Source organism: Phocoena sinus, chromosome 3 (assembly GCF_008692025.1).
Source record: "Phocoena sinus isolate mPhoSin1 chromosome 3, mPhoSin1.pri, whole genome shotgun sequence".
Lineage (NCBI taxonomy): Eukaryota > Metazoa > Chordata > Mammalia > Artiodactyla > Phocoenidae > Phocoena > Phocoena sinus.
Window position 1 is genome coordinate 108,719,072 of NC_045765.1, and position 26,060 is coordinate 108,745,131.

At 44.6% G+C, this 26,060-nt stretch overlaps 1 protein-coding gene across 1 annotated transcript in view; it reads right to left on the reverse strand.

Moving 5' to 3' along the window:
- Positions 1-2,483: 2,483 nt before the first annotated feature.
- Positions 2,484-26,060, reverse strand: part of CKMT2 (creatine kinase, mitochondrial 2) — a 28,121-nt gene continuing 4,544 nt past the window's right edge. The window contains exons 2-10 of the mRNA XM_032629060.1: positions 14,892-15,063; positions 13,195-13,393; positions 11,686-11,781; positions 11,006-11,227; positions 9,291-9,376; positions 8,217-8,340; positions 7,029-7,163; positions 5,479-5,604; positions 2,484-2,747 (exon numbers count right to left, since the gene is read on the reverse strand). Of these exons, the coding sequence (XP_032484951.1) occupies positions 2,628-2,747; positions 5,479-5,604; positions 7,029-7,163; positions 8,217-8,340; positions 9,291-9,376; positions 11,006-11,227; positions 11,686-11,781; positions 13,195-13,393; positions 14,892-15,043 (1,260 nt within the window). The 5' untranslated portion in view covers positions 15,044-15,063 and the 3' untranslated portion in view covers positions 2,484-2,627. The remainder of the gene's footprint in view (positions 2,748-5,478; positions 5,605-7,028; positions 7,164-8,216; positions 8,341-9,290; positions 9,377-11,005; positions 11,228-11,685; positions 11,782-13,194; positions 13,394-14,891; positions 15,064-26,060) is intronic.

Here is a 26,060-nt window from a genome sequence, read left to right on the forward strand (position 1 = left end):
TTGCAATGAAACCATAATTTAAGTAGGACTCTTGTTATTTTCTTTTAAATGCAGCTTTCTTTTTGCTGGCAGTCTTAGAGTCTTCTGCTGTCTCATCATTGGGTCTTTCCCCCCTTTCAAAGAAGCTCTCCAACAACGTTTGGTTTTTACTCAATTTGGCTAGGATTAGCTTGCGGGCTTACCAAAACTGCGACTGAGACAAGTGTGCAGTACAGGAAAGAGGCGTGGATGGAAGTGGTAAATAAAATAACGGGTGGGCCACATGCGTACAAAAATAAGTGTCGGATTCTGACTTAAAACATACCACCAGATGCAGCTGTACAATTGAAGTACATCAACTCACTTGCCACTATAAAGCCTGCCACCAGACGCAGCTTCATTGTCACTTGCCACTCACTGATAGGGTTTTGATATGAGTCTGCAAGCAATTGATTATGGTCTCTGTGCAGTCAAACCTCCCTGCTAATGATAATCTGTATTTGCAGCCGCTCCCCTGCACTAGCATCACTGCCTCAGCTCCACCTCAGATCATCAGGCATTAGATTCTCACAAGGAGCGCGCAGCCTAGATCCCTCGCATGCACAGTTCACAGTAGGGTTCGCACTCCTATGAGAATCTAAGGCCACTGCTAATCTCACACGAGGCAGAGCTCAGGCGGTAATGAGAGTGATGGGGAGCGGCTGTAGATACAGAGGAAGCTTCGCTGGCCCACCTGCCGCTCACCTCCTGCTGTGCGGCCCAGTTCCTGACAGGCCACGGACCGGTATCAGTCCGATACCGGTGGCCTGTTACAGACCGACACCAGTCCATGGCCTGGGGGTTAGGGACCCCTGCCCTAAAGGATGGTTTTAAGGGATATTCAAAGACAGATTATTATCATATTATAATAGTGATTCTTTTTTTATTATTTAACATGCAAACCCTTACATAGTACTTAAAATGTGTTGAGCACTTCTAAGTGAACTTTACAAGTATTAATTTTATCCTCCAAACAACCCTATGAGAGAGGCATTATCATTGTTCTCATTTTATACAAAGGAACTTCGGGAACTTAGAGACTAAGTCAATCACTTAATGTCATATAGTAGGAGAGTCGGGACGTGTACTCAAGCAGTGTGGCTGTAGAGTCAACATGCTTGGCCATGATGCCAGTCCTCTCAACCCTCCATCCCTCGTCCCCAGAATGCCAGTCACTGCTCGAGGTTCTGCTCCCTCTTTTGTTTACAGGCATTGGTTGGTAGAACGGCCCTCTACCCCATCCCATTCAGGGTGTTTAGCACAATGTCCTGAATTATATTGGGTGTGGCTTCCTCTTCTATATTTCAAAGACATTAATTTGTCACTCAAAAGTTACTGTGGTGCCTATTAGCACCAGCACAAGTGTGTTCTTTTTATACTTTATTTTTCTCAATATAGTAGGAGGGAAGACAATTGCTTATATTATAGCTGTGATGTATTTTCACAGTAGCATCTACAGTACTCATTTACTCACAAAATGCAGAACTTGATCTCACTCCTATTATTCTAGATAACAGTATTTTTCTTGTTATGTGGAACACTTTTAGAGTTACAGAATTAGCTGCAGCCACCTCTTCTGTCATATGCCCCTTCAGGTTACAGATACCACAGGATGGATGGAAGAGGATAACAAGATTCGAGAGGTAACTATCTGTGTGCTGAGGGAAGAATTCGGCTTTCAAATTATACTAAACACATTTTCAGTGTTTGAGACATCACATTTTGGATTGCTTTTGAGAGACTGAATGTACAAATACACAATGGCCAGACCATACATGACAACAGAACTCTGACCCACAACCTCTGCAGCAACCAGTTCAAGAAGCCAAACCACAGTCTCTGAAGCATTCAGCCCAGAGATTGGGCTTTGGTCAGGGACGCCCAGTTCCCCTCATTTTTGCCCCTGCTTCCAGTTCAGGACCAGCCAGAGAAAGCCAAATATGCTTCCCAAACCACTTACCTAGGATACCCCGCCTCTAGTTAGTCTGCCTCCAATTTCCCCATGCCTACCACCCGGCTCAGATCACACCCGAGCATACCCGTTTTTTCACCAGAAAGCTTTCCTATGCCTGCCTTTGAGTTTCTGCCAGATTCAAGTAGGTGGTGGTGACTGATTCCCTTGCTATAGCAAGCCCTAAATAGCCTCTGCTATAGTCTCTGTTTGTCCTCATTTGTATAGTCTTTATTTCCACACTTTCAAGAGAAATGAATCTTCTCTTGCTCTACTTGCCAGAAAATTGATTATATTAGTTCCTCTTTTCCAATGGTGTCTGTAGGGATTGGTTGAAGGGTTGACTATAGTAGCATCTAGATAGTTGGAGGGTTTCTACATTTGTGTGAAAGTCGCCTTACAAATATTAGTTTTATCGTTGTCCTAAAATATTTTTACTTCCTACTACTTGTAATTGGATGTGTTTGCCCGTCTCAGTAGCATTAAAAAAAAAAAATCAGAGAAACAAACCAAAGATATTAAGGAGAGTTTTATTGTAAAGATAGACAGGATCTACAGTTTTACATTTTTCCAAGTCTACAAAAACTCTCAGAGTAGAAATTTCTTTATGTCTGTCATACCAGCAGACAGATTATTTATAAATTAAGGAAGGGGAAGTTCACTTCTTGGTAAACTGAGGTAGAGGAGGTGGCACCTTAATATCTTGGCCTTTCTCTAACTTCTTTTCACAATCCACCAGGTAATTGACTCCATCGATGACTATCTGAACAAGCTCCACCTTTGACAGTGAAAAAGATGAAAGATTAATTTGCATAGAAGACACATGCAAGGCTTTGATCCGTAGGAACAATACTGGGACAAATGAAAACTTGCCCTGTTACATGGACTTTAACAATTTCTTCTCTTTATTTCCCTAACGTTTTATGGGAGGAGAGGTGTCTGATGTTTATCGCCAGGGACGGGAAGCGGAGATGTTACGGGGTTTCTCTCAATCTTTCTGCAGTTAAGATGGAGTTACTACTTTGTGTGTAAGGACTTTTTAAAAATATGAAAACCATTAGTTTGCATCTCAGACACTTCTTCCCCCATCAATCTCTGTTATAACAGTTTGTCTAAAAGTAAAACTACACAGTGACACCCTTGTGATGTTCTCTGACCCTGATCTGAATTCTGACCTTCCACTAAGCTATCTGAGTACTAAACATGCTATAGTTCAGATATTATCATTTACACAATGAACGGCTTTCTGAAAATTGTTTAAACCCAAATGTTTGGCAATTAAATAATGCTTGTATTGTACCAGGCAAGTGTGCTACTTAAAGGAAACTGTGAATTATACTAAGATATACTTTTTAAAATTCCTGCTTTAAAAAAATATATGTTAGAACTTTTGTTTACAATTATTGGTTTTTCTTAAACTAGAGGACATCTACCTATGAATTTTTCCCTGGGAATCACCTCCCAAATAAATTATTTGCACTGCTCCTAAAGGGACCCAAACTAAGACAGGAAGGAATTACTAGTTAATTCTAGACAGCACTAAAATACATGATAAAACTCAAGAATGCACAGCAATAATGGAAGAGATGGTTAAGTGTTACAGCTGAACACACTTTAGGCATGACAGTGTCTAGTACACTCCCCACTTCTTTTCATGCATAAGGAAACTGAAGCCCTATGAAAGGGTTGGGCCAGAAAGCTAGTCATTACTAATAAAAGAAACACTGATTTTCTACTTAGCCAACTGACCTATCTCAGTGTTGATGAGGGTGTGGTGATGGGTCTCTCATTCACTGCCTGTGGAACTCTCTTGGTATAAATCTTCTGGTAGGAAACTTGGTTATAAGTAAGGGACCCTCATCCTTAACCCAGGAATCCCTTTCCTAGAAATATATCCTAACTAACTAATCAGAGTTGTGATTAGAGTTATGTATAGAGATGGTCATACAGTTATGTACAGAGATAGTCAAACAAAATCTCAAATAATCAGGGAGATATTAAGTAGATAATGGACCACCTTTACTGTGCTGTCATTAAACAATATGTTTTGAAGAATTATAAAAATTCTTTTATAAGATTTTATTTATAAAATATTTATATTTCTTTTATTTAAATATTTATATTTTATTTATAAAATATTTATATATATCTTATTTATAAAATAAGAATTTTATATTCTTTGAAGAATTATAAAATTATAGGAAAATGCTCATGTTATAATACACTGGGAAAAGCTGTGTTATATCAAATATGTTGTAATAATAAATTCTGTAAAAAACGTTTTTTGAATAATTGTAAGAATGGAAGGCAATTTAGAATAATGTTCACAATGGTTATCTCAGGGTTGTTAGGTTGAACAAGTGGTTTTATTTTTTTTTTTAACACTTTTGGGAATTTTTCTAGCTCCTATAGATGATCACTTATTGACTTACAGTTTTCTAAAAATGATGAATACTTTGCTTTCCAGTATTAAAAATCTAGTTAATATTAGAAACCAACAGGGCTAGGACCCAGATTTTCTTTATTCACTACACCACATTCAGCAAATTTCAGAAGGTGTAATATTTATATCTGCTCTTCCTCAAGTATCAATACTTTACCAGAGCTGGTAGGACGCAAGCTGATTTAATTGTTTCGAGTGTTTTCTCCTTTCCTTTCCTTAGTTTACTGGTAGGAGTACCAACTGGCAATGAAATATGCAAAAGATGGCAGGGAAGAAGAAAGAGCAACAATAATCCACAGATTTAATAACCAGCCACTGAGTTATTAAGAGTTTTATAAGCGGCTTTTAAATTAATGATGGGCACAATACGTTCAATGGGACCACATCCAGATAAGCTGGGATGACTTACTGAGGTCAGGATTTGCTTAGGATTCTGCTTCCATGTTCATTAAATGCGCTCTTTGTGCTTTTTCTCATGCATCACTCCAGGCCTACCTATAGTTTATGAATCCCATTTATCCTATGTATTCACAGAATCCTAAGGATTATTTGATGAGCACAATCTCACACATACCTCATGCATACCTTATTTGCTATCTTTAGCCCTAAACATAAAATTTTACAAACTATCAAGTATCTAAAAACGTCAACGTGAAGATGATAGTATGTGACCTTCACCAAAGGAAATTCGGAATCAAGAGAAAATCCACTATTTCATCCCCCTCAGAGAGAGCACAGTGTTCTCTGACTCAGTGATGAAAGACTGTTGTCCTTTAGCATAACAGAACTCCCGCTGCTCAGGATTGCTGGAACAGCCCTGGGGGCAGGCAGGTGACAACCGTCCCACTGTGAATTCCTTCACTTGCTTATACATTCTCAGCTTACACCGTGCTTACCTTTATGCGTGGAGGACAAGTACTACAGAATGAAATGCTAACATGACTCAGGACTCAATGGGCAAAGAGGAGGTCTCGAATTTTGTGAATAAGGAAAGGCTGTTGAGTTTGCTTCTTTTCCTCCAGGCTGATTTTGGTAGTTCACGTTCGGAAAGTTAGAGAGACGTTACCTCTGATCGGCCAATTCGATCTATGTTGGAAATGTCATACACATCCGCCACTGCTTCCGTGTCCACACCACCTGTGCCACGCTTCTGGAGTCTCAGGTTCTCCAGGATCTTAGAAAATCGCGGATCCTGGGACAAAGGATAATACTTAGTGTCCTAAGAATCAAACTTGATTTGTCATCCTTGGCACACTTAGAAAAGACATATAATGAGAAGTAATAACAGTTAATATTTATTAAGCATATATTTACTATGTACCAGGGCCCTGTGCTGGAACTTACAACAATCCCATGAAGAAGGTATTGCTTTTACCTCCATTTCACAGATGAGGAAAATAAGGCTCAGAGGAATTAACTTGCCTAAAAGTACACACAGGTAGAAGGTAGCAGAGCTGTCATTAACTTCTATACTGCTATATTGGCATCTGGATGCCAGCTTTGGTGAGTTTATTATTCATCTATATAACACTTGTTACTGCTATAATTAAAATCATGACATTAAATCATAGTAAATAATTTTCTTATTGTAAAACAACTACACTCCGATAAAAATTAAAAAACATAATTTTCTTAGCATTGGAATTTTGAATAACAAATATTACCATACTTTTTTTTGGCCGAAAGCACATTTTCTAAAATTGTTTTAAAGTATTTGATTCACTTGGTGTGCTGTGGCAGAACTCTTAGCTGCCCACCAGAATCCTTTTTCCTTTCTTCCACAGGAGAGCTGAGGAAGTAACCACTGGCTAGGTTCTTGCTAATGGAACAAGCAGAAGTGAAGGATGCCACTGCCAGGCCTAGACCTTAAATCTTTACATGGACACTCCCACGTGCTCTCTCGCCTTCCCACAGGCTAGAGCGTGAGGCCTGACTGTGACCACGCTAAGGGGACAACATTCTAAGGCAGTGACCGTCCAAGTGCAGTTCCCTGACCGGCAGCATCAGCATCGCCGGGAAACCTGTGAGAAATCCAAGTGCTGCAGGTGTTGTCACAAGCCTCCAGGTGATTTTGCTGCAGGCCTGAGTCTGAGAACCTCTGTATTGGGAGAGAGAGAGCAGAGTGGAGCAGCCGGCCTAACTATCCTGACTTGTTATATGAAGGAGAATTTAAAGTTCTTGTTCTTGGGACTTCCCTGGTAGTCCAGTGGTTAAGACATTGCCTTCCAACGCAGGGGGTGTGGGTTTGATCCCTGGTCGGAGAGCTAGGATCCCACATGCCTCAGGGCCCAAAACCCAAAAAACATAAAACAGAAGCAATATTGTAACAAATTCAATAAAGCCTTTAAAAATGGTTCACATAAAAAAAAAAATCTTAAAAAAAAAGAATAAAGTTCTTGTTCTTGAAGCCACTTCCCTTTTTTACAGCCCGTTAAAACTCTTATCCTACGGATACAAGTGTTTTTGAGACAAACAACCTTTTCTTGTCATTTTCTTTCATTAGTGCAGAAACTAAGGGTTAAGGAATTGGGCTGTGACGTTTTTCCCTCCACAAAGCAGTCCCAGGTGAGCCGATCCTGGTGGAACCCAACAGGGCCACTGGCTGCATGACATTACCTTGCTGAGCTTTGGGATCCTAACGTGGACACCAGCCCGTAATCCTGTGCCGAGGTTCGAAGGGCAGGTCAGAATGTATCCCAGGCGCTCGTTCCACATGAACTCCCAGCCTCGTTCTTGGATTAGGCGTTCTACCTAAGACAGGGAACAAATGACGAAGTTCTCAGATATCCATTCACTCAGCACATCCCAAACACCAGGGAAAGACGTGTGTACTGCACGTTTGCCGTGAATAAAACTTAGGTCAATTTATAGTACTACTTCTATAGTAGTAGGAAAAAGGAAAAAGGAAAGCTATCTGCAGTTTTTTTTTTAATTTATTTTTATTGAATGAAAGATTCTTTAAATTCTATAGTTCTTTACAATTTTCAAAAGTTTCACTCACATGATTTCATATAATCCCGTAATAACCCTTTTTCCCCCACCGCTATACTGCCCCTCCCCACTTCCGTCTTCCCAGTGGTAACCACTAGTTCTCTATAGCTGCGAGGCTGCTTCTTTTTTGTTTGAGTCACTAGTTTGTTGTATTTTTTTAGATTCCATATATAAGTGAGATCACACAGTATTTTTATCTTTCTCTGTCAGATATTTCTCTTAGCATAATGCCCTCCAAGTCCATCCATGTTGCTGCAAATGGCAAAATTTCGTTCTTTCATTCTGCAGTACTTCTTTAATAGAAAATTAAACTTCTTCTATGACAATATTAAAATGGTCCAATTAAATTAGATGAACCATGTAAAGCACTGAACACAGTACCTAGCACATACTAAACACTCAATAAATGTCAGTTGTTATGCTTTTCCACATGAGCATAGTAGGAGAATATAGGAATTCTCATCAAGTATGGCTGTGGTCAGGTCACATATGAACATAGGTGCATCCTATACGGTCTCTATGCTTAGAACAGCCAAAATCTCTGTTAAAGAAATCAGAAAATAACTAATGATCCACAGACTTCTCTAAACCATCCTGCATTGGGAAGGGAAGCATAGGAACTTGCTAATAACAACAAAAAAAATTCATCTATTTTTTGAAGCATTGCCCTGGAAGTCCCACCCCAAAAGAGTGCCATGATCCCTAGAAAAGATTAGCCCCATCTTGGAAGTCACCATAATATCTTTTTTCAAGAATGAAAAACAAAGAGATTTTATTTTAGTGACTATTCAGAATTCTCTGATGACATCTTACCTCTTTTAGCCCACGACAGAATCGCTCAAATACTCTTTTCATATTGCCTCCTTTCTCCATAGAGATTACCCTGGTGTGGTCTTCCTCATTTATCCAGATGAGAAATGTCTTGTCATTATTATGCCTATTGAAGAGAGAAATACAGTGTTGAGTGTTAATTACATTTGTTTCAACACATGAAAATTCCCATTACCTCTGTAGCTTGATTGTTTCATTTCACCTTCCTCATTTCCTTAGATGGTCCTAATCTCTTAACCGTGCCTGAACAAGTACTGCAAAATAATGTTACCTTGACAGAATGAAGAGTAAGACCAACTCCAACCCTCAAAGATGTCATGTTTTCGCCCAACAAGAACATAATCTCCCTCATCCCTCAGACTAGGAGGACAATAATTCAGCCATGATAACATTTGGCTTTGACGCCAACAAGAGTGTTTTGCCTCCTAACAGATTCAACCAAAATCTTGTGGCACTTAAAAAAAGATTTTACCTGCAGCTCAACACGTTTGGGGTGCAGAAGATTTCACATATGTTTGCTGCGTAGATCCCGCCTATCCACCCCCACTGAGCAGCTGCTCCCAAACACTTTGATCTGGGATCCTTCGGATAGTGTCATAATAACTTACCAAGGTTTAGGAATCAAAGTGGCCTGAGGACTCTTGGCCAAGATAAAATATGTGTACACTCAATAGCCACTCTTCCTTGTAGAGTTTTGCTTAAATCCTCAATATTTACTTTTCATTTTCTGCCCTTTTGTTTTAATGTCATGAAACAGATTCTCTGGGAGGTCAAATAATATGAAGCTAAGTTTTTCTTAAAAAGAAAGTCTTTTTTCTCATGCACAATTCATGCAAAACAGCTAACATTCCCGCACATTTGGAAACATCATTATACTTATATATTACACACACACACAGACACCCACCCCCAATTTCTAAGTACTCTATCTTCTCCATCTAGCTCAAGCTGGGCATGCTGTCAAGCGCAGGTCACAGCAACTTCAGGTTAGGACAAGCAGCGATCTGAAGGAGAACGTCTGCACACAATGCAAATGTGAAAATGCTATGTCCATACCAGATTCCCCTGGCATCTGGCCAGTCACGGGCCATCCCAGCACAAGTTAGTAAAGGGGATACTGGCTTATCAAATAGAAAGTGGTCCTGCAGGCCCAAAGGGACAAAGCAAAAAGAAGAAATTGATGAGATCAGACACAATGGCAAACATCAGGTGATCAACTTTCAACTCACTAATAATGGCTGCGGTCTCTCAGGCAGTGCTTCTCAGCATTGGCTGCCCACTATAATAACTGAGAGCTTAAAATATTCTAATGCCCAGTTCCCATCTCTCAGAATTCTGACTTGTTATTGGGTGCAGCCTGGACATCAGTTATTTTCAGGTGATTCCAGTGTACAGCTAAGGTTGCAAACCACTGGCTTAGCCCAGATGGAGATCCTTAATCACTATGGAGTGTGTCTACCCCACCAGCACCAACCCCATGCAATAGCAGAGTGGGCAGTGAGTGAGGGGTGCTATCCTGAAAAGTGTTCTATACAGCTGCATTCTCCATGTTACTAGCATTGTTGGTTTATCATTCCTTCCATTAAAAAATATTAGAGATGTAAAATAATGATCTGTAAATAAAAACAGTCACCATTCATGTAATGTTCACTATGTGCCAGGCTCTATGCTATGTACTTTTATTTCCTTTAATCCTCACAGCAACACTCTGAGGTAAATGTAATCATTCTGTTTGGTAGGAAAAGGAAACAGATTGAGAGAGAGGAAACCTTTCACAGCTAGAAAGTGGCAGAGCCTAGATGCAAACCTAGACCTGTATGACTCCCAAGTATGCCTCTAACTACAATATGCTGCTGTGTAGACCAATTCAAAATACTGTGTGTACACAGTAGGAATATGAATATGGACACCACATATTACACTGAAGTCAGAAATAGAGAGGACACGGGAAGATCTACAATCTCTAAGCGGAAGGGGTTGGAGACCTGAGCCAGGCCAGGCTTACGGACTATCATTGCCCAGGAAACAGCACGCCCTTTAACCTGGCAACCAGAAGTGGCTACTTGAGGCAGAGGAGGGCTTGTTCTGTACCAGAACAAGAGGAGGGGACCAGGAGACTGAGGCCTCTAGACCACACAGTTGCCCACCTGGTTTGGAAATGGGGCATATTTTGTGGCATCACATCTTCTGAAACGACAGAAATTTGTTTCTGCTTTTCCTTGGAGTTTAAAGTTACCTTTGAAAATGCCATTCTGTTTCAACTTTGCTACAGGGAAAAAAGGAAGGGACTTGAGTTTTGTCTACCCTAGTGTTAGAGGGAAGCCATGGAGACCCTGTGGAGGCAGCAGGAACCCCAGAGGCCAGCTCCAATGTGAGTCAGGGCAGGCCTTCCACCTGGATAATTCCCTTTCCAGAAGCTTCCTGGACTTTGAGTGTGGTAATGGAGACCATCCTCCAGGCACAGATGGGATTTTCCACACCCAATTGTTCCTATTTATCAACAAGCCCGGGGATCCTCCACTCACTCCCACACACCAATGGCAACCCACCATCCCATTGTTTCCTCGGCAGACTTTATCCATAGACCATCTTCACTTTTGACCTAAGCTTTTAAGGCCTGCTTTTCCTTCCTTAGACTGACCAGCCTGAAGCCCCAGCAAGCTCCCAACCAGAGCAGGGGCCTGAGCTCCGCGGGAGACCGCCCCGCGCGGGTCAGGGCTCTCTCGGCACAGCCCCGCCCCAGGCAGCCCACGTGGTTCGGGGTCACTCACATCAATGAGCCGCTGCTGGTCCTTCTCCGTCATCTCGGACAGCCGGTAGTAGCGGCCGGCCAGGTCCCCCTTGAGGCCCTTCAGGGCCATGACGGTCACGTTCTCCACCTCCCTCCGCTCGGCCCGGGTGCAGGCGGGCGGCAGGCTCAGCCCGCGGATGCTGCGGCCCGTGCGCACCCGAGATGACAGCACGTAGCGCTCGTCCAACTGCCCATGTGTGATCTGCGGAGCAGAGCGCGGGGTTACCGCAGCGCCACGGCCACGGTGGCCTCCAACCCGCTGACCAGGGGACCCCCGGGCACTGAGCGCGTGTGCATGCTGGACACATCGGGCGACTCTGGGGGCAGGGAGGGGTCTTGGAGGGAAGTCAAGGGAGGAGCTACTTTACACAGCGCTGTCTGCAGTCCTTTACTCTGGCTACGTTTGGCGTGAAAAAAGGAATTGTTCTGGGAAAGGCTAAAGTCTTCAGTGACCACCACTACGCTGGTGGTAGGAGGTAAGAAAAACAGACTTTGAGACCTTCCTGACTGTCTCAGTGGCCCTCTAGGGAGCATGGTGTGGGAGGGCCATCACAGAGCTTTCAAGGGCATCTGACCCAGGGGCCCTTCTCTCCAGTTCTCCTCACCTTGGACTCTGGAGTGCTGGCTTCATGGGAAGGTACAGAGGTGGCTGGAGCCTACCTTGGATTCGTTCAGATCCGTGGGGTGCTTCATCACCCTGGGGTCATAGCCATTGTGCCTCAGCTTGATGACAGGGTCAAAAAGGTCGGCAAACACCTGCAGGAGGGACGGCGCTCCTGTTTCCTCTTGAATTGGTTCATCATTTGCTCCTATTTATCTTAAGGGCCAAAGCTGATGCCCTCCTTCTCTGAAATTCTCAGTGCAACCATGCAGGAAATAGGTGTGAGACTGGATTGATGGTTAATAATAACGATACTAATTATAGTAGTAGTACTAGTAGGTCGCATATACCAGAGGAAACCTCTTTGAGGCACCTTGCCCCTTGGGAGAGGGCAGGGCTACAGAACTCTCTCATAGTAACCTCCTCCCTAGCGATTCTGCCAAGTTCACTGCCATCAGATGGAGCAAGAAAATCCTGTGTTTAAGAATTTGAGGGTTTTCTCCAGAAGCTCTTGCTTTTGTGGACTAAAAGAAGCTGCCAGCTCAGAAGCTAAGCAGTTTTGTGGTCAAAAGGGATGGTCGGGTTCTAGAGTTTAAGCAATATAATAAATTTGTGGAAAACCAGCTGCATAGAAAGAAAAGTGCACAGCAGCCATTAAGGCAAAGCAGGGACCTGTTACCCTGTGAGGACCTTCCCCAGCACAAACTATCTCAAGTGAAATCTACTTTTTAAAAAACCAAAAACTGCAGGAACATCCTTTAGGTAAAATAAGGTTCAGAGAAGTCAAACAGAGCACCGTGCCGCCTTTGGGAGCTGTGGGATGTGGGTCCTGGGAGCCAGCTCTAGTCTGGGACTCTGGGAGCCCAGAGGTGGGCACTGCTGTCCCTGAGTGAGCTGCTAGTCTAGTCTATTCAAGGTGGTCCTCTCCCTCCTCTTGATGGCTGCCTTCCCAGGGAATCACCTTCAGCTCCCTGCAACAGAAGGCGCAAAGGGGGCACACCTGAGGGAGATGGGCTGGAGGTTTTTTACTGTAATTTAGAAGCTGCTCTGGCGGCTGAGCTCTAGATCAGCAAACCATCCTGTGCTTCTGACCCAGGATGAGGATGCAGAGATCATGGGATTTCTCCAAGAGGCTCAGTGAACTCAGTAAGACTACAGGGGGCTGTGTAATCAGTAATTCCCAAACTAAACACACACGGAACCATCCTCCAGCCTCAGTAAAGTTCAGCCACAAACACATCTCCTAATGCCTTATCGGTGAATACACAAACAATAAAAACATCAAAAGATTTTATTTTTTCTGTACTAATTCATCCCCTTGACAAGCTCTGAGAGCTGGTTCATGCAACTCATTCCTCGGTGGGGAGGGATACTACAGCAGCAGCAAAGGAAACCCTGTCCCTGGGAAGCTGTAGATCTCACTATTCCAGAGAGCACTACAGCTGTTCTGTTGAAGCTGGCTTCCCTTCATGGGCGCCCTTCCTGAGGAAACAGCAAGTTGGTCCCACAGAGAGAACCCAAAGCACGCCTCACACACACACTACAGAAGCGGCAGCCAAGAGTTTTACCTCATAGGACTCCTCGTCACCAGCCACCATGCCCACGGTCTTTATGAAGGGGTGGCCGGGGTTATCCACTCCAGTCTGGATACACTGGTCCAGGGTGTAGCCATTGGGCGTCACCTTGTTGCGGAGCTTGGCGTAGATGGCCGGCGTGAGGCACTCGGCCATGCAGTTGTTGTGTTTGCGTAGATCAGGGTAGTCTGCGCTGCATGAGGAGGAGGGGCATTCAGTGAGCAGCCCCTGGGCAAGGGGCCTATGCAAGAGCTTTGTTTCTGGCCAGCCATCCTTCCACCAGGCTCTCTTCAGCCAGTGGGCAGAGAAAAACTGGCTCGGTCATGATTTAAGTAAGCCAGATTTTAAAGACTAGTTCCCTGAACTGCCAGAGGGATGGACCTGGCCCTGCCTAAGGAGTCCATTATGCTGGCTGCAGGAGCCCACAGACTGTGGCTTATGTTTACGTAAAGAGGAAATAGGGTGAAACGATTAGAAAAGAAATTGAAATCGTATGTAGACTTTTTTTTTTTTTTTACACCCAGAAGTTTGGGTAAATTACAACTACATTTTGGTCCCTTAGGTCTGTGATAGAGGCTAACAACCCTGTGGGTAGAACTACACAGAAATTCATTGATTTTTCTGTCCTCTGTCTATGATGCAAACTCTATGACTATCTGCTTTGTTGAGAACAGTGCCTGCCTATAGAAACAGGCATTCAGTAAATATTTGTTGAAATAATACATAGAAAGAAATCAAATGGGGGGGTGCCATCTTACCCTGTGATATGTACTGATTGAAGAATAGAGGATTCAAGACTACCACAGGTTCAAACACAGGTAATCTCACATAAGGAATTCCTGAGGTATATGGCAGGTGCCAGTAATTCCCTCAGAGTTCCTAATTCTCATGAAAGCCAGTAAATGTTTCTGAGAAACACGCCTTCCTTGTCTCTTTCATGCACAGCTGCCTATATGGAATCCCTTAAAGTCAGCATCCACTCCAGCTCTATCCAGTGTGGGACGTCTCAGCCATGACAAGGTCCCCAGGGTGGAGAAAACAGTCCATCTTCATGCCACTTCTCTGCTTCCCTTCTGCAAGGTCCTTTAAAGCTGATACTTAGGGACTTCCCTGGCGGTCCAATGGTTAAGACTCTGCGCTTCCACTGCAGGGGGCATGGGTTTGAGCCCTGGTAAGGGAACTAGGATCCCACATGCTGCACAGTGTGGCCGGAAAACAAATAAAATAAAAAGCAAAGAAGCTGATACTTAAAATCAGTGCTGTCGCGTCACGTTTTCCAGAAGGCAGTACAGCATGAGTGAGCCATGAGTCTGGAATCAAGGTCCCTGGGTTCACATTTGGCTGCACCAGCTGTGTGAACTTGGGCACGACTTAATTTTCCTAAGCCTCCGTTTCATCACAAAGGGACGCTAAGAGGAATAAAATACTCTGCGTAAAGTGCTCAACACGCCTACACATATTCAACAAAGGTTAGCTCCGACTGTTATTACTATTCCACTAGAGCTCAAGCTCTGGGCAGGAATGATGACACTACACATCCCTGGATTTGCCACAGGTCACTGTGCTTAATGAGTCAATTTGATGTAGTCACCCTCAGAGGCAAAAAGAGGGGCCTCTGCCGACAGTTTCAGCAGAGGAAAGCATATTTCTGGCTGGCATTTTGGTGTCGTTTTAAAGCCAGGAGGACTTACCTTGGAGGGAATAGCCTGTGTTGTTCCCGGGCCTCAGCACACACGTTCTGCCGTTTCAGCAGGTACCCAGTAGTCAGGGCACTGGTGCCCAAGGTAGCAAATAACAGAGAGGCATTGCGGCCAGTTAGCAACTTCGAGAAGGTACTGGCCATCCTTCCTCTTGGATGAGTGTCTGGAAAGCAGAGAAGCTAAAGATTATTTTTTATTTTAAAAAAATTTTTGGCCACATCGTACAGCTTGCAGGATCTTAGTTCCCCGACCAGGGATTGAACCCGGGCCCCCGCAGTGAAAGTACCTATTCTTAACCTCTGAACCACCAGGGAACTCCAGAGAAGCTGAGAATTAGCCTCACAGGATGGCCCTGAACCACGGTACAGAGAACAACAGGCAAGAGAAAAACTGCAGGCGACTTAGCCTGTTTCGTTGTTTTGTTTTTCTTTCTTCCTTTCTCCCCAGTCCCCTTCATACTGCTTAGGAAAACCTGGGTAGTTTTTTTTTTTAATTATTATTATTTTTTTAAAAATTTATTTCGGCTGTGCTGGGTCTTCGTTTCTGTGCGAGGGCTTTCTCTAGTTGTGGCAAGTGGGGGCCACTCTTCATCACGGTGCGTGGGCCTCTCACTATCGCGGCCTCTCTTGTTGTGGAGCACAGGCTCCAGACGCAAGGCTCAGCAGTTGTGGCTCACGGGCTTAGTTGCTCCGCGGCATGTGGGATCCTCCCAGACTAGGGCTCGAACCCGTGTCCCCTGCACTAGCAGGCAGACTCTCAACCACTGTGCCACCAGGGGAGCCCCTACCTGGGTAGTTTTTAGACACTGAGAATGTCAAACTGCTTGCAGTCCTTGCCATTTTCTCCACTAATATGATATAGCGGGAAAAACCCAGAGGATTTCTACATCTGGCTGCTTGACAGCCCAGGTGCTCTTTTGGACTCTGCCGCTACACAACTAGACCCTGAATAGAATGCATTGCTGCGCTTGTAAGGCATAGAGGAAGTTGTTTCCAAACGAGCTTCATTTTGCCCAACGCACAGCAAGCCAAAATGCCGAAACACTAAGGTCTGCAGCAAAGAGAGGGTTTATTCACAAGGCAGCCAAGGGAGAAGATGGGAGAACAAATCTCACAACCACTTCCCTGAAAGCAATGGGCTTGGGGTATTTATGGGATAACAAAGAAGCAGGGTGGTCTGGGAGTGTGGGGAAGGATGATTGGGGAAAGGTTTGGTAATTGCTGTTTTGCACAGGTGTAATAAAGCTACACACCTCTGCAGGTTCTGAGGGTAGAGTTTTCAGCCCTCCTATGTCAAAAGGTCACTGACATCCATGTATGCCCAACTGGACGGTTGCTGGTCCTATCTAGTTATAACCAGCTCCGCTTAAACTAGACACAGCTGAGTCCACGTTCCTGAAAAATAACTCTGGCAAACATCTTATTGTTTAGGCTAGGAGCTGCTTGGTGGAGATGCTAGTCTTAAGACAACCTTGATTGGTGAAGGCAGGTGGAATGGATTTGACTAATCATTACTCGCACTTGCAAAGTCTCTAAGGACCATTCTCCTACTTTGCTCACCCCAGATGAGTTGGTGTTGGAGCTCAGGTTTGGGTTATCTTGAGAGTGGATGTCCATTTGAATACTAAGGTCTGGATACCAGCAGGGAGGTGGGGAATTGAGTCTAAGACTACCCAGTTGAGCTAGGACCCTTGAAAGGGGCTAAAGTGGTCCAGGGTCAGGAGCCCTCCAGCAGAAATGCACTCAAATCTGCTCTGAGGAAGGTATACTCAGTTTAGGCCCTGCTTCCCTACAGAGTAAGATCAAGCAATAGGCTCTTGGTCAAAGATCACCAAGCACACAAGGAGGCACCATGAATGGGAGTCAGCAGAAGAAACGGCCACAGATTCAGACCTCCAATGACTGAAGATACTGGAATTGTCAGACAAGAATATAGATTAGCTCTATGTGGAATGTTTAAAGAAATAAGTGATGGAATCACAATGACGAGCAAGCAACAAGAGACTATTAAGAATAATAAACCTGATTTGAAAGAGAACCGGAATGAACCATGGATATAATACAGCTGAAGACAGAATAAATGAATTGGAAGATATATCTTAAGAAATTATCCAGAATGTTGCACAGGTAAATAAGAAAATGGAAAATATGAGATAAAAGAGGTATAAAGGATAGAATGACAAGATCAAATACACATCTAATGGAAGCCTCAGAAGGCAGAGTAGAGAAGCCATATTTCAAGGGAAATGGCTGATAATTTTCCACAGCTGATGAAAGACAAAAATCCATGATTCAAGAGGCATGACATAAGTCAAGCAAAATTAAAATAATCCACACATACATAAATAACAGTCAACTGCAGAATATCAGTAACAAAGATATCAAAAGCAGTCAGCGAGAAAAGACAGTTCATCTATAAAGAAAAAACATCAGCTGATTTTTCAACAATGAATAATGGAAGCCAGAGATATGGTGTCCTTACGGGGCTAAGACAATAATTATCAATCAGACTTGGGGACACAGTCAAACTATCTTTCAAAACTCAGAACATGTATAAATCAAGATAACTATTTATGGGACTTCCCTGGTGGTGCAGTGGTTAATAATCCACCTGCCAATGCAGGGGACATGGGTTCGATCCCCGGTCTGGAAGATCCCACATGCTGTGGAGCAACTAAGCCCATGCACCACAACTACTGAGCCTGTGCTCTAGAGCCTGCGAGTCACAACTACTGAAGCCGGTGCACCTAGAGCCCATGCTCCTCAACAAGAGAAGCCACTGCAATGAGAAGCTCGTGCACCGCAACAAAGAGTAGCCCCCATTCGCCGCAACTAGAGAAAGCCCGCCTGCAGCAGCGAAGACCCAATGCAACCAAAAATAAATAAATAAATATATTTTTAAAAGATAAATATTTATATAATATCACCAGGGATGAAAATCATATACCCTGCTGTGTCTGCTACTGCCCAGAAATCAGAATGGACAATTAATCCACAGTATCACCCAGTGGGGAGCTATTTATCATGGGTTGTTGAGTGGAGAACAATAGAGCAGGTAACTCTTAGTACTCTCTCATTATATTGGTCTCTGTGATGCCCACATAAAGGAAGGGTGGAATTTTTTCCCCTTGTATTTAGAAGATTACCAAGGCTCTGCTACAAGATTCTCCAAGCACAGGTGGGTTGGATGACCGCAATGAGCCTGTTGAGAGTATGGTTGTGGTATGAAAACCTGGGCTATCCAGCAGACGATAAACTCCTCTAATAAGGTGAGGTCGACATGGCCTTATGCACAATTCTAAGAGTAGCCTTCTGAGGTCCACTTTCTTCCTTGATTGCATTTTGGGAACTGGGATGGGTTCATCAACTTTGTGCTTCCAGGATCCCCACCTGGAAGTCTTTACTTAACATTTTTTGAGCTAGGGAGAAATTCAAACATCTCAACTAAAAGCATCAAAGTTGGGCTTCCCTGGTGGCGCGGTGGTTGGGAGTCCGCCTGCCAATGCAGTGGACAGGGGTTCGTGCCCCGGTCCGGGAAGATCCCACATGCCGCGGAGCGGCTGGGCCCGTGAGCCATGGCCGCTGAGCCTGCACGTCCGGAGCCTGTGCTCCGCAGCGGGAGAGGCCACAACAGTGAGAGGCCCACGTACCTAAAAAAAAAAAAAAAAAAAAAAAGCATCAAAGTCCTTGAAAAAAATTAGGAAGTTATTTTTCTACGTTAGCCCAGGAAATCAGATTATCAGACAGCCTTTCCTCAGTGCCATTTCTAAAAACAATTCCCTCAATCGTAAAGACAACAGGAATTACTTTAGTAATCAGCAGGCAAGATAAATGGGCCATTTCTCAAAGTCATTCTAGGGATGTGTAATGGCCCAACATTCATCTCATCACATGTACTTCTTTGCTCCCTACTAGACTTTGGGCTGTTGTCCATCTCCTTCCAAGAGTAGGTTAGTGTTCCTCAACGAACAGCACCCAGGCTTCCTGGCTCTCGTATACAGCAGGTGACACTAACTTACATCTTTCAGACCTGTCTTATTTGCTTCCAGACCCTCCAATCTGCTTTTCAAGCAGAGAGGCAATACTGTCTTCTATGAGTTTTACCACAGAACTCACCAAAGTAAAGGAAGTGTTGCCTGAATTCTTTCCAGACGATATATGGGTCAAAATTTAAGCCAGCCCTAAGTTAATAAGAAGTGCGTTGGTTTCTGAGTTTGGCTCAAATAGCTTGACTTTTATTTTTCTTTCTTAGTTGGCTTTAGCACTGACAGGTGTTCACATCAGCATGTTTGAGAAGATAAATCCGAAGAGGTAGAGTCAGGAGGAAGAGGAGGGGGTGTGTCTATGTGCAGCCCACTGACCACTGGTGGTCTTTAAAGGTCTTCCTCTTTGTAAGGGTGATCTGTGGGTAGGTGTCTGACTCAGAATATTAATGTTTGAAATGTCATCATATCCATATTTTAGTTTCATGGAAATAATATTAACATCCAAGAGTTCTAACATCATGCTGGTGTCTGGGCAGTGATGCATGATTCATGGTAATAATCCCGTGGAGGCTTTGGTGGCAGCAAGACGAACAATCCTAGAGCTGAAATTCAGAGTACCCCTGCTTTGATTCCTCGTAGAGAATTGACACAGACTCAAAGCTTTGGTGAAGAATTCCTGTTCCTTTGACTCTATGTTTTTCTCTCTCCAAGATACAATGAGACATAGAATTTCTCTACTGAGGTCCCAATCGATAAACTTGGGTATGAGACTGAAACAAGGGTCTCATTGAACAGGGTAGTAACTTGGCAACAGCTGAGCCATGCTCCCCAAAGACCCAAAGCCAGGCTTGCAATGAAATCACTTTTCCTCATGACTAAACTAACTCTCTCTTGCATGTTAAAAGTTAGTCTTTGAAAAGCTGCACAGGCAGGACATTGTTTTGTCTTACAGATTCCTCTGTTACCCAGGAGGCCCCAATCTTACATAAGCACCATCTACAGCTAAAATTCCTGCTCAGGAGAGACTTGATTTGTTATTTGCACAGATGGTAACATGTGGCATAAACAAGTGGAGTTGGAAAGAGGTATGTAAGAGGTAATCTGTGTCCACCGAAGGGGTATTTGGCTTTGCCTAGTTTCCACACGTGGTAGTTCTATAAATCAGTATGTTGTGTGAAACCACTGGAACAAAAGTTTGGAGCATAAGAGATCTGAAGCTCCCTTACAAGCTTTTTAAAGTTTTTCATTCCCTCCATGCCCCTAGTATTAGCATAACACACTGAACTGTTTTGTCAAGAGATCACTGGAGAGAGGAGATGAGGGGCTGGAACAGCTGTGGTGTTTCTCCAGGGACAAAAGCTTCAGCATCCAGACAGTCTCACTGTGGGCGCCACGTCAAGGCTGTGGCGTTTGCTCTTCTCTTTGCCAGATCTATGTGGGAGAGCAGGTGTCAACTGAGTGGGCGATGTGAGGCCAGAAAACGGGGCCAATCAGAGAGCTGAGCAGATGGGGGAGCAGAGGGCTGGGGGGAGAGGAACATGGGCAACAGAGAAGTTGAGAAGCCAGCTTCCCTCAGCCTTGTGAGACCAGCAGCCAGTGTTCCCTGGGAGAGGAATCCTGATCTATTTGGGGGAAAAGAGGCAAATGTCAACTAAAGAAGCTCATATTCAGAATTTTGTGAAGGCTCACACAAGCACATGTGCACATACATTCAGGGACTGTCATGGGGACCCAGAACACCTAGGACCCAGTGGGCTGGCCCGACATTCGGATTGACAGCTCTAGAGCCTATACAATCTCAACTTGAAAATATACATATATATATATATATATATATATATATATATATACACACATATATATATTCTAATATAGATATTACTTTTTAAGATATCAGTTTTCTGTCCGTACTTTTGTGCTAATGCAATAAACCACACTAATTGGTTCTAGTAAAATTATTGTTACTGTTTTAGTAAAAGTATTGCTTCTTACTGCCCCTCAACTAGGACTCTGCCGTCCATTTTTCCCTGTCTGACTGGACCACAGCCTGGTGCCTTGTCCCCACAAAATCTCCCTGTGCCCTTCTAGCCTCAGGTGATGGCTTTCTCTCTGAGTTCCCAAAGCATTCACGGGCTGCTCACTCACTTGCACTTGAGCTGCATAGTTTTTTTGACATTTGTTGGTGAACTCAATTGTCCTGTATCTCCTGTCATGTTAGGGAACTCCCCACTATGTTCGGATTATCTTCCCAGCTGATGGGTAAAATCTTCAAGGACAGGAACTCATCTGCCACAGATCCTTGCACATAGTAGCTGCTCAGTAAGCACTTCCTCCCAGGCTTTACATAATTATTTGTGAGCAGTGCTCTGCCTGATTTCCAGAAGGAGGATATCATACCAGCCTCCTATGTATCTCCTTTTAAATGCATGTAGGTCTAAGGGAATGGGTCCTTTTCCCTGGGCTATTCTCCAGGGCACCTTACTAACCTGGCTCCTTTACTCCCAAGTACTTCTCACTTTTAATCTGCTATGAAGCCCCAGGCCTGGTATCCAAGCCAATATAGAATCAATTTTGTGAGCTAGCTTCCTGGATCAAAACTTGAGAAAAAAAACCTACTTACATAACACTAAACATGTCCCTTTCAGCTACTGATTTTGAAATCCTATCATAAAAGCAACTGAGTGAGGCTGGTATGCAGGTTTTCAGCATTTCCCTGCTCAGGCTCCTGGTCTCTGTGAGCTGCCCCTGAGCCAGGGTAGCCCAGCACAGGCTCCTGACCTCTCAGCCATGACAGGCTGGCTGCCCCGCTGGGAGCCCACTGAGCCCATCCTCGGCGGTTTCCAGGGGTGATCCAGCGGATGCTACCCCACAGATAACAGACGAAGCATCACTGCATGCCCTTCCTTCCTCCAGGGATCCTTCTCAGACTGAGCGGTAGGTGGGGAAGGAGGGGTCAGATGAAGAGAAAGTGCTAGGTGTTGGGGAAATTTAGGTCTCCCGACACCCAGAAATTTCTCTCCAAAAGACAGAGGAGAGAAAGAAAACAGCTTTATTATTGACTAAGCACGAAACCAGACTGTGATGCACATCAGCTAAAGAGACTGGAAAGACAGAACAAAATCTCACCCTCTTAAAGAGCCCACCTACGCCTGTTCTTCAGGTAACTCAAGTAAGAGGACATGACAGCACCATTTGTCACACAGAATTCACTCTAAATTCACCTGATCATTGGGGTGGCCATTTGTGTTAGTTAACTGCCTTTATCCAAAGGGAAAATGAGCTGTTCCCATCTCTCTGACAGCAGGTCTTTACCACTGAGCCTGGGAGATTGGGTGCTATCTTCCTGGTGTTTACATTTCAAAGAGATGGCTCCCAGGCCTTGGAGAAAGACAGTCCTGGGTTGTTAAGCTGGCTGGAAGCTTACTTAGCTTTGAAAAACATTTAAATACATCTCAAAGGGGCAGAGACAGAATTTACAAGTTTTCTAAAGGAAATGCTCTAAGAAAAGGGAAGGGAGCATTCATTTTGTTATCTCCCTCTCCCACACACTGGGGAGGACGGTGTCGGGAGCTCAGCAGGGCTCAGGTCAAGGATGGACATCACTCAGAGCTGACCTGGCACTTGGCACATGTAAGAGAAAAGACCCAAAGACCACAGGACTGGGTCATAGTTTTTCTTGGTTCTCAAGCCCACTGGCCCGCATGTGGTAAGTTCTCAGAAAATGCTGGATGAGTGAGTGACCGAACGGCCATAGAGACACTGGGGTGGGAAAGGACTTTAGAGGTCATTTAGCTCAGCCCGAATGCAGGAATCCTTTCCTTTCAGCCCTCCTTAAATAGCAACAGTGCTGGGGATCTCACCACTTCCTAGAGCAACCCATTTCACTGTAGAATAAGTGGAATTATTAAAAATCCTTTTCATATCTTAATAAGGGGGGAAAATTAGTACTTTCAAGTGCCAAGTACTTTCTCTACAACAACCCCAAGAAGCAGATATCTTGCCCCATGTCAAAGATGAGGGACCTCAAAAACAGAGAGGTTAACTGACAGCCAAAGGTCACACAGCTAAAGAGAAATCACATGTATTGAGTTTCAGTAGTAGTTTCTTATTTAAATGAAGATCTTGTTTTTATTTATCAGGTTTAATAACAAACAACATTACAGTATGTTTGGATGGAGTTGCCAGACATTTCTAGCTACCTCTGGTTCTTTATGCTCTCTCAGGGATACTGGATCGTTTCTCTCAATCAGGGTTTCCAGAGAGGGCTCGAGAGAGGATAACTGCGGGGCCAAACAGTCAACCAGCACACAGGCCTCGTTCTGGGCAGCTCTGAGGGGCAGAGGAACCAGAGGGTGTGCCCTCGGGGCTTCCTCCACCTTCCAGGAACACCAGTGACCACAGACTTCCAGAGGCCATCAGGCAGTGTGGGTCACGGTCACCGTGAATGACACTGATGTGCTCTGGGGCAGAGGGGTCACAGTGGGCAATGATGGAGGGAGAGGCAAGACAGGATGATAAGATGGTGAGGATAGGTATCTTTTTACTTATTTGTCTGATAAATATTTAAGTGCCTACTATGTGGCAGCTTTTACAGAGCTCACAGTCTGAGGGGAAAATTCTCGTGTAGCATTTACTTTATGCTGGGCACATGGTTCTGTTAGCTTTATGGTTATTACCTCATTAAATCCTCACAACAGACCCATGAGGTTGATACTCTTATTAGCCCCATTTTACAGATGAGCAAATGGAGGTAAAGAAAGGTAAAATAACTTGTCCAAAAGCACACGGTTTGTGAGTGGCAATACTGGGATTCAAGACCAGTGGTCTCTTTTCCTAGTCCACGCTCTTAACCAGCACCCGACCTGGGCAACTACCAGGCAAAGGGTAAGTGTTCTTCGAGGGGAACCAGAGCCCCATGGGAGTCCCTGGGAGGGCCTGGAGCTGGCCCAGCTCACTCAGCTATACTGTTTGAGGGAGCTTGCCTGGTCTTAATCAGACTGAGGTATTACTTGCTTCCACCTGCCCTGGGACTAGTACCCGGACACAAACTGCAAAAGATCAGAGCAGAAACAATGACTAGACACCGCACACCCATATGCATAAACAGATGACTATAGAGGCCTGGTGCATCGCCTCTCTATGGCCGGCTGCCTTCCAGCCATCCTCCAGGTGGGAGAATGGCCATTGCCCTCAGTCCACACCACACTTAATCTACTTTGGAATGCTGCAGAAAGGAAGAGAGGAAGAAAGGCTAACTGTACCCCCTGTTTTATGCCTAGGTCCAGTATCTTCTGGATGAGGACAAAGCGTCCTGGACCACTGTCACTCATCCAGATTTGGCTCTGAGGAGATTCTATAGCAGTTAATTCCCCTGAAATTTAGAGTTGAATTACACTGGGACTGAATCTGCCTAGGATGTGTAGTGGCTGCCTGTCCCCAAAGGTCCAGAGAAAACCCATGATGTGGGGACAACGTTGGCTGATTCTAGATTCCAGAACACCTGCAGCTACTAGGGGCAAATCCGAACGGGGCCTGGCACTTATGAAGGACTGAACATCTGCTCACATCTGTTACTATCACTGTGCACTCCTTTTGAGAGGTCACCTCTACAGGCTGCCCACAGCGTGTTTGAGAACATTCTCCCTTCACCTCAGCAGCAGGGAACTCGGCTTCGTTCAAGGGCAGGGGGGCTGAGGGCTCCCTCGCTCCTTCTGACAGATGGAGGGTTACCTACTGAACACATTGAGAGCATCCCCCAGAGACTCAGGAAGCCCGCACCTCCTGGGTGTGGGGCAATTGCAGAGCCTGCCTGGATCCACAGCATCCTTGGGATGCTTCTGCCTGAGACCCTTTGTCTTGAACCTTAATCAGGCCACTTCCTGGGCCAGGCCATTTCCTAGTGCCTCTCTGGGTCTGCTCAGCCAAGACAGGGCCTTTTCCCTCAGCCCCCCTCTCTCCTGAGGACGCAGGTGCCCCCTAGTCCAGAGTGGGGTACTCAGCCAAGCAGGGGTGCCTGGTCCTGCAGGGATGTGTATCCCTGATAGGCCAGCCCTGGTTCTCTTCTCCAGCCCACAGCCCTGCTGTGCCTGCAGCTTGCTCCCAGGCACCCTCCCTTCCTTCAGCCCTGATGTCTTCTAAGAGCCTTTCTGCAGGACAAGTTACACCTAGCTGCTCCAAGTCAGGAATTCTGCTCTTGGGGAGACAGGTAAATAAAGGCCCAAGCTAGAGGGCAAGGTGGGGTCTTCTTTTGGTCCTAAAAGGCTCCTGCTGAGTAGTGCTGGGAGAGTTAGGGGCAGGAGGTGAGGGGGGAGCAGCTCTGCGTGGCCCTCTCCTCTCTCCCTGGCTGTGATCAGAATCACCTGGACTGCTCTGTGAGCTACTGCAACCATTTTGGAAAGTGAACCAGGAAACATCAATTAACATAAAAATGTGCATACCCACTGGCCCAGCATCACACTTTGGAAATCTGTTCTGCAGAAATAGAGCTGCCAGGGCTTTCCTGGTGGGGAAGTGGTTAAGAATCTGCCTGCCAATGCAGGGGACACAGGTTTGAGCCCTGGTCTGGGAAGATCCCACATGCCACGGAGCAACTAAGCCCGTGCACCACAACTACTGAGCCTGTGAGCCACAACTACTGAAGCCCGCGCCCTCAGAGCCTGTGCTCTGCAACAAGAGAAACCACCACAATGAGAAGCCCGTGCACTGCAACGAAGAGTAGCTCCTACTCGCCTCAAATGGTGAAAGCCAGCACGCAGCAATGAAGACCCAATGCAGCCAAAAATAAAATAAATAAATTTAATTTTTTTAAAAAAAGGCTAAATTTCTAAAAAAAATAAAAATAAAAAAGAAATAGAGCTGCCAGTATACAAGGAGAGAGGCACAAGGATATTTAGTGAAGCACTATGTGTAGTGGCAAAAAAAAACCCTAGAAGAAACCTGTCTATCAGAGGGAGAAGGGTTGTATTAAATGTGACACATTCAGACAATGGAATATTCCACAGCTATTAAAGAATCAGTTAAAACTGCCTCCACTTTACCTGGATGCATGTCTTGCCATAGTCTTAGGTTAAAAGGGAAAAAAACTTGCAGAGTAATGAATATGAGTGGTTCCAATTTTGTAACAATGATATATGTATATATGTATTTGCATATATTTGTAAGAACATCAAGAAAAG